The sequence below is a fragment of the Scyliorhinus canicula genome, chromosome 5 (assembly GCF_902713615.1).
Source record: "Scyliorhinus canicula chromosome 5, sScyCan1.1, whole genome shotgun sequence".
NCBI lineage: Eukaryota > Metazoa > Chordata > Chondrichthyes > Carcharhiniformes > Scyliorhinidae > Scyliorhinus > Scyliorhinus canicula.
In genome coordinates, this window is record NC_052150.1 from 132,614,474 (window position 1) to 132,623,487 (window position 9,014).

Here is a 9,014-nt window from a genome sequence, read left to right on the forward strand (position 1 = left end):
GGGTGAGGGGGCTGCCATTCCGTAGGGCAGGGACTCACTTTAGGTACTTGGGGGTGCAGGTTGCCCGGGAGTTTGGGGGGGGGGGGGGGGGGGGGGGGGGGACTCTGCAGGTACAACATTTCTAGTTTGGTGGGGAGAGTGAAAGCGGATCTGCCAAGGTGGGATGGTCTCCCTCTGTCACTGGCGGGTTGGGTACAGGCGGTTAAAATGAACGTGTTGCCACAATTTCTGTTTATTTTTCAATGCCTGCCGATTTTCCTGCCAAAGGCTTTTTTCAGAGAGATTGAGTGAAGGATTACGTCATTCATATGGGGAGGGAAGGTGGCCAGAGTGAGAAAGGTGCTGCAACAGAGGGGAAGACAGGCAGGGAGTTTGGGTCTTCCGAACCTGATGTATTACTACTGGGCAGCGAATGTGTAGAAGGTGTAGAGCTGGGTAAGAAGGGTTGATTCCCAGTGGGTCAGAACGGAGGAGAGTTTGTGTCGGGGGTCGGGTCTGAAAGCACTAGCAACCGCGCTGCTCCCGATAGCCCCGGGGAAGTACTCAGAGAGTCCGATAATAATAGCTTCATTGAGAATTTGGAGGCAGTTCCGCCAACACTTCGGGTTGGGGGCAGGGTCAAGGGAAATGCCGATTCGGGGGAACCACAGATTTGAGCCAGGGAGGTGGGATGGAAATTTTCGGAAATGGGAGGAGAAGGGGATTAAGACACTAAAAGATTTGTTTCTTCGGGGTCAGTTTGCAGGATTGAAGGAGCTGGAAGCGAAGTATTGGCTGGAGCAGGGGGAAATGTTTAGATACATGCAGGTTCAAGATTTTGCTAGAAGAGGATATACAGAACTTCCCGGAGGAGCCGACCTCCACATTGCTGGAGGAGGTGCTGACGACAGGGGAACTGGAGAAGGGGGTTGTGTCAGCGGTCTATGGAGCTATTTTGGAGGAGGGGTAGGCACCGTGGGAAGAGATCAAAGCAAAGTGGGAGGAAGAGTTGGGAGAGGATATGGAGGAGGGGTTCAGGTGTGAGGTGCTTATGGTGAATGTATAAGCGCTATTAATTCACGAGTATACTGTGTTGCATTATGCCATGCCATTAACCCTGTGGGCTCCATCTATGGGCCACTGTGTGGCTTCACCCACAGGGGGAGATGTGGAGCATGTGTGGGCTCCGCCCATGGCTCCGCCTCTTATAGGAAGTATAAGAACAGCTGACCTGCGGGACCGCCTTCAGTAATGTACCAGTCGCAGGCAGGCAAAGTTGTAAGCTGATTAAAACCACTGTTTACTTCGACTCGAGTCTCTGAGTGAATTGATGGTCGCATCAGTGCTCCGGAGAGTGAATGCCTCCACCTCGTTCGCGGGGTTGGGGCTGATACAGCTGAAGGTGGTATACAGAGCACACCTCACGAGGGCGAGGATGAGCCGATTCTTCTAAGGAGTAGAAGATGTGTGTGAACGTTGCGGGCGGGGGTAGCCACTAACCACGTTCATATGTTTTGGTCCTGTCCCAAGCTTGAGGATTACTGGAAAGAGGTTTTTAGTATAATTTCTAAAGTGGTGCACGTGAGACTGGACCCGGGCCCCCGGGAGGCCATATTCGGGGTGTCGGACCAGCCAGGTTTGGAAACGGGTGCGGAGACAGATGTTGATTGCTTGAAGGGGGATCCTTATGGCTTGGAGAGCAGCCTCTCCACCCACCCTGTGCCCTGGCGTGGCTGATCTGTTGGAATTCTTGACTCTTGAGAAGGTTAAGTTTGAACTGAGGGGAAGGACAGAGGGGTTCTACAATTCATGGGCATTATTCATTCTGCACTTTCAAGAACTGGATAACATCGAACATTAGTTGGGGGGGGTGGGTGGGAGGGTTGGGGGAGGGGGGCAATGGGTGTTAATGGGGCTATGGGGGATTCCTGATTCCTTTTTGTCAGTTGTTTATGTGAACATGTGGGTGAATATTTTGGGTTCGGTGGGAGGATGGGATCGTTATTATTGATATGGGGATTGACATATTTGTTACTGATTATTGTTTATTGTTGGTGGGTGTAAATTGGGGAGAAAATGCGAAAAAGGAGGAGAATAAAGAAATATTTAAAAAAAAATATTGAGCCTGATAATCTTTCCAGCACTTGCACACAATTTTCCAAATGCTAACAATGAGTTTGAAGATATAGCACCCTTTAGCAATGTGTCAGGGTGGAGCTGTCGTTTATGGTGAAACAGCAGCTCAACTTACAAATTTATATTCAATAATACAGAAGTGGCAACAATGAGTGTGCCCTTTTAAAAGTAATTACGGAGAATATTGCGCGAATGTGGCATTGGTCGCGATAATCGGCCATTCTGTAAACGTGGGTCACTCAAAAAAAAGATTGAAAAACACTGATGTAAACAACTTTCATCACTGTCCCCTGATCAATCATCTTTGTCTCCTCCTCAAAAAACTCCATCAAGTTAGTGAGGCACGACTTCCCCTTCACAAAACCATGCTGTCTATTCCTAATGAGTCCATTTGTTTCCAAATGGGTTCAAATCCTGTCCCTGAGAACTCTCTCCAATAATTTACCTACTACCGATGTGAGGCTCACTGGCCTATAGTTTCCAGGATTATCCCTGCTAGCTTTCTTAAACAGCGGTACCACATTAGCTCTTCTCCAGTCTTCTGGGATCTCATCTGTAGCCAATGAAGATACAAAGATGTTCGCCAAGGCCGCAGCAATTTCCTTCCTTGCTTCCCTCAGTATTCAGGGGTAAATCCTGCCGAGTTCAGGAAACGTATCTCCAATTCCCCATTAGCAATAATCTTCAACTAGCCGCCACAATCAGGTTGGGGTTAAAGTGACCTTCACCACATTACTACGGATGGGGCTCTGTCCTGGGGGTGTTTGGGGGGGACAGACGGGCAACAGCTGGAGTTGTTCCCATTATGGGTGTACATGATCTGGGGGTGGCATGGCAGTCCCACATTTGCTGTGCCCATTCAGCCCTCCTAGCCCAAGGGCGACCCTTCCTCCAATGATGGCAGCCCACCTCCGAGGCAGCATTGTGCTGGGCATTATTTTCACGGGAGCAGAAACCTGGAATTTGACAGCACACCATTGACATGCCAGGGTTTTGAATCATGGTGTTGTTCCTGTGGTCTGCCTTTATTTGAGGGGAAACCAGAGATTTGGTAAAACTGTTGAGGGTGAGCCTGTTTGGCAGAATGAGGTTGACTGATGGAATGTGAGGTTTGACTCATTTGTGGATTTCAGAGTCAAATACTGAATTTAGTGCTTTGTGGTGCATTTTAAGTGTCATTGTCATTTCCTTTCCATTCTTACTTACCCTGAACTTTTGGTTTTTCAGCTGTTTGTTATTAATTTAGTTTACCATTATCCTTTATTTTTTTAAACTTGTGGCCGCTCCTGACTGGTCATTCAAGGTTGGTTGTTTACTGATTGGCCTCTTACCTTGCTTTTGAAATGTATGTTTGCTGATTCTTAAACTCTGATTTGTTTCTGTTTACTTTCAACCAATAATCAAAGTATGTTGCATAAAAGTACAATGTGCAATAAATGCGAGAAACAGGAAGTACATTATGGATACAGAATTTTTAATATATTATAGATGAATTAGGGCAGCACAGTGGTTAGCACTGTTGCTTCACAGCGCCAGGGTCCCGGGTTCGATTCTCACTTGGGTCACTATCTGTGCGGAGTCTGCATGTTCTCCCTGTGTCTTCGTGGGTTTCCTCTGGGTGCTCCAATTTCCTCCCACAAGTCCCGAAAGACGTGCTTTTTAGGTGAATTGGACATTCTGAAATCTCCCTCTGTGTACCCGAACAGGCGGAGTGTGGCGACTAGGGGATTTTCACAGTAACTTAATTGCTAATGTAAGCCTACTTGTGGCACTAATAAAGATTATTATTTATTGTCCACACTGGAAAGAAATAAAGAATAATGCCGACTGTGAAGAATATTAAATAGTAATCAAAAACAAATGCATACATACTCACTCGGAGAATGAAATAAACAAGTGTCGATCATGGTGGAAAAGAATCAAAATAAATATCAGGAGCTGGCCTGGAAAGAATTAAACTGAATTAAATTGTGCAGCACAAAAATGTATATTTGTGCTCAGCTCAATTTGAGAAGTAAAAATAACACTTGCGTTTTGAAAGAATACCAGGAAAATGGACAGCTGAGCCTCAGAGATATAATGGCATAATACAATCCTAACCTTGGGTGGGTTGGTGAGTATTGTGATTGGTAAGTAAAATCTTTATTCCTTTCACTTATTAATTATTTGATACTATATTTGTAATCAGTTAAGGTAAAGGGTAAAAATGGCAGGAGATCCCAGACCCGTGTTATGCTCCTCGTGCGCAATGTGGGAGTTCAGGGACGCGGCCGATGCCCCTGACTTTTTCATGTGCGGGAAGTGTGTCCAGCTGCAGCTCCTGTTAGACCGCATGACGGCTCTGGAGCTGCGGATGGACTCACTTTGGAGCATCCGCGATGCTGAGGAGGTCGTGGATAGCACGTTCAGTGAGTTGGTCACACTGCAGATTAGGATTGGTGAGGGAGACAGGGAATGGGTGACCAAAAAGCAGAGAAAGAGCAGGAAGGCAGTGCAGGTGTCCCCTGCGGTCATCTCCCTCCAAAACAGGTATACCGTTTTGGATACTGTTGGGGGAGATGACTCACCAGGGGAAGGCAGTAGTAGCCAGGCTCATGGCACTGTGGCTAGCTCTGCTGCACAGAAGGGCGGGAAAAAGACTGGCAAACCGGATGGTCTACACCTGGGCAGGACTGGAACCAATGTTCTAGGGGGTGCTTTTGCTTACATTGTTGGGGAGGTTTTAAACTAATGTGGCAGGGGGATGGGAACCAGATTAGGAAGTTAGAGGTCAGTAAAGAAGCAGCAACTAAAGCCAGTAAGTTACGAGACAATAAACTCAATGTGACTAAGGGGAAGAGTAGACAGGGAAGAGATGATGAACGCAAAGGTGGTCTGAGGTGCATTTGTTTTAATGCGAGAAGTGTAGCAGGTAAGGCAGATGAACTTAGGGCTTGGATCAGTACCTGGAATATGATGCTATTGGTATTACTGAGACTTGGTTGAGGGGAGGGCAGGACTGGCAACTGAATATCCCAGGGTATAGATGCTTCAGGAGGGATAGAGAGGGAGGTAGAAGGGGTGGAGGAGTTGCATTGTTCATCAGAGATGATATCACAGCTGTGATTAAGGAGGGCACGATGGAGGATTCGAGCACTGAGGCAATATGGGTTGAGCTGAGAAATAGGAAGGGTGCAGTAACATTGTTGGGACTTTACTACAGGCCTCCCAAAAGCGAGCATGAAGTAGAGGTACAAATATGCCGACAGATTATAGAAAAATGTAGGAGCAATAGGGTGGTTGTGATGGGAGATTTTAACTTCCCCAACATTGAATGGGATTCGTGCAGTGTTGGAGGCGTAGATGGAGCAGAGTTTGTAAGGAGCATCCAGGAGAGTTTTTTAGAGCAGTATGTAAATAGTCCAACTCGGGAAGGGGCCATACTGGACCTGGTATTGGGGAATGATCCCGGCCAGGTGGTTGATGTTTCAGTTGGTGATTACTTTGGGAATAGCGATCACAATTCCGTAAGTTTTAGAATACTCATGGACAAGGACAAGAGGGGTCCGAAAGGAAGAGTACTAAATTGGGGAAAGGCAGAGTATAACAAAATTCGGCAGGAGCTAGGGAATGTGGATTGGGAGCAGCTGTTTAAGGGTAAATCCACATTTGAAATGTGGAAGTCTTTTAAGGAAAGGTTGATTAGAGTGCAGGACAGACATGTTCCTGTGAAAATGAAAGATAGAAATGGCAAGATTAGGGAACCATGGATGACGGGTGAAATTGTGAGACTAGCTAAGATGAAAAAGGAAGCATACATAGGATCGAGGCAACTCAAAACTGATGAAGCTTTGGAGGAATATCGGGAAAGTAGGACGAATCTCAAACGCACAATAAAGAGGGCTAAAAGGGGTCATGAAATATCTTTGGCTAACAGGGTTAAGGAAAATCCCAAAGCATTTTATTCGTATGTAAGGAGCAAGAGGGTAACTAGAGAAAGGATTGGCCCACTTAAAGACAAAAGAGGGAATTTATGCTTGGACTCAGAGGAAATGGGTGAGATTCTTAATGAGTACTTTGCATCGGTATTCACAAAGGAGAGGGACAAGACGGATGTTGAGGCTAGGGATGGATGTTTAAATACTCTCGGTCAAGTTGTCATACGGAAGGGGGAAGTTTTGGGTATTCTAAAAGACATTAAGGTGGACAAGTCCCCAGGACCGGATGGGATCTATCCCAGGTTACTGAGGGACGCGAGGGTCGAAATAGCTGGGGCCTTAACAGATATCTTTGCAGCATCCTTGAGCACGGGTGAGGTCCCGGAGGACTGGAGAATTGCTAATGTTGTCCCTTTGTTTAAGAAGGGTAGCAGGGATAATCCAGGGAATTATAGACCTGTGAGCTTGACGTCAGTGGTAGGCAAACTGTTGGAGAAGATACTGAGGGATAGGATCTATTCACATCTGGAAGAAAATAGACTTATCAGTGATAGGCAGCATGGTTTTGTGCAGGGAAGGTCATGTCTTACAAACCTAATAGAATTCTTTGAGGAAGTGACAAAGTTAATTGATGAGGAAAGGGCTGTAGATGTTGTATACATGGACTTTAGTAAGGCGTTTGATAAGGTTTCCCATGGCAGGTTGATGGAAAAAGTGAAGTCGTATGGGGTTCAGCGTGTACTAGCTAGATGGTTAAAGAACTGGCTGGGCAACAGGAGACAGAGAGTAGTGGTGGAAGGGAGTGTCTCAAAATGGAGAAGGGTGACTAGTGGTGTTCCACAGGGATCCGTGCTCGGACCACTGTTGTTTGTGATCTACATAAATGACCTGGAGGAAGGTATAGGTGGTCTGATTAGCAAGTTTTCAGATGATACTAAGATTGGTGGAGTTGCAGATAACGAGGAGGACTGTCAGAGAATACAACAAAATATAGATAGATTGGAGAGTTAGGCAGAGAAATGGCAGATGGAGTTCAATCCAGGAAAATGCGAGGTGATGCATTTTGGAAGATCAAATTCAAGAGCGGACTATATGGTCAATGGAAAGGTCGTGGGGAAAATTGATGTGCAGAGAGATCTGGGAGTTCAGGTCCATTGTCCCCTGAAGGTGGCAACGCAGGTTGATAGAGTGGTCAAGAAGGCATACAGCATGCTTGCCTTCATCGGACGGGGTATTGAGTACAAGAGTTGGCAGGTCATGTTACAGTTGTATAGGACTTTGGTTCGGCCACATTTGGAATACTGCGTGCAGTTCTGGTCGCCACATTACCAGAAGGATGTGGATGCCTTGGAGAGGGTGCAGAGGAGGTTCACCAGGATGTTGCCTGGTATGGAGGGTGCTAGCTATGAAGAAAGGTTGAGTAGATTAGGATTGTTTTCGTTGGAAAGACGGAGGTTGAGGGGGGACCTGATTGAGGTCTACAAAATTATGAGAGGTATGGACAGGGTGGATAGCAACAAGCTTTTCCCAAGAGTGGGGGTGTCAGTTACAAGGGGTCACGATTTCAAGGTGAGAGGGGGAAAGTTTAAGGGAGATGTGCGTGGAAAGTTTTTTACGCAGACGGTGGTGGGTGCCTGGAACGCTTTACTAGCGGAGGTGGTAGAGGCGGGCACGATAGCATCATTTAAGAAGCATCTAGACAGGTATATGAATGGGCGGGAACAGAGGGAAGTAGACCTTGGAAAATAGGAGACAGGTTTAGATAAAGGATCTGGATCGGCGCAGGCTGGGAGGGCCGAAGGGCCTGTTCCTGTGCTGTAATTTTCTTTGTTGTGGCAGGATCACTGTCCTTTGGTCACGATGAGCTGACTTGTGCAACAGCACAAAGTTCATGAGGTTTAACACATCCCAGCACCCTTTCCCAATTTCATTACAAATCCAAAACACCATTCTGAGTACGCCATGTACTCCACTATTTCCATGTCACATAACTTCTCCCACCGAATAATCACTTCATCCCACACTTTTTCCCAAAAGCTCTGAAATATTCCCATTGCCATGAGATTCTGAGATGGCTCCCACATAACTCGTATACTCCCGAAATCCATCTGGAACATCCGCACCTGCATTAAAAAACATAAACATACAATATATTCTTCTCAAGCTCCACTTCGTCACTTTACTTCCACCAAATCCAAGAGTACAGCACTCTCCTGTCACTCCGGTGTCCACTAACCCCAAGCATCAAATACTGAGCTGCCTTAAGTCCCACAGCAGTTCCGTTCATGTCGCCTGCCACCGTCATGTATATTCGCTGCTTCTTGATATTGGAGACAGACAGGAGGGGGGATTCGCTGGCTGCCCGTTAGGTGTCAGTCTCGCCCCCGCCCGCGCGCCTGGTTACCTGTCAGTCTGCTGAACTCGCGAGCCCGCATCGCTTCCACTCCTTTCCCGCACCCCTGGTATTTGAAAGCTCCTTTAAACCGCTCCAAGTCTTGGAGCTCCGCGAGCGGCCCTGTCCCCTCCATGGCGTGTCGGCTCGCAGCGCCGGCAGGGGGCCAGGGTTCGGGAGGCCGCGGCCTGTGGCACTCGTACCGGCTGCTCGCGCCACAAATCACTCCCAAGGACGGGGGAGTAACGCGGCTCCTCCCTCTCTCCCCTCGGGTTGGGCCGACAGACCTGGTGGAGGCGAAGAGATAACGAAGTTGTCAGGCCCTGATCTGGAGGGCGGAACTCCATGTTTCATTGAAAAAAATCAACAAAGCGCGAAACATTTTTCACCGTGAAAATTATGAGGGTCAGGGTTGAGAGTGGAAGTGACTGCGGTCAAAGAGGTGCCTGGGGCGGAGGTCAGGTCTGGTCTCAAGATTAGTCATTAAGGCACAAAAGGAGACCATTCGGCCCATCATGTCCATGTTAGCGGTGTGTTGCAGTTCATTCAGGGAGCTGGAGTTGCTATTGTAATAAGCTTATTGTCCCAAG

The 9,014-nt window shown here is 47.4% G+C and overlaps 1 protein-coding gene across 4 annotated transcripts in view; it reads right to left on the reverse strand.

Annotated features, from left to right (window-relative positions):
* Positions 1-8,789, reverse strand: part of mocos (molybdenum cofactor sulfurase) — a 348,946-nt gene extending 340,157 nt beyond the window's left edge. Inside the window, exons 1-2 of one of the 4 annotated variants that reach the window (XM_038797687.1) lie at positions 8,437-8,558; positions 3,992-4,058 (exon numbers count right to left, since the gene is read on the reverse strand). In XM_038797687.1, coding sequence (XP_038653615.1) covers positions 3,992-4,022 — 31 coding nt within the window. In that variant the 5' untranslated portion in view covers positions 4,023-4,058; positions 8,437-8,558. Of the gene's footprint in view, positions 1-3,991; positions 4,059-8,268; positions 8,364-8,436 lie in introns of those variants that run through there. The other 3 variants (XM_038797686.1, XR_005460716.1, XM_038797685.1) reach the window with 3 other exon arrangements.
* Positions 8,790-9,014: the final 225 nt, after the last annotated feature.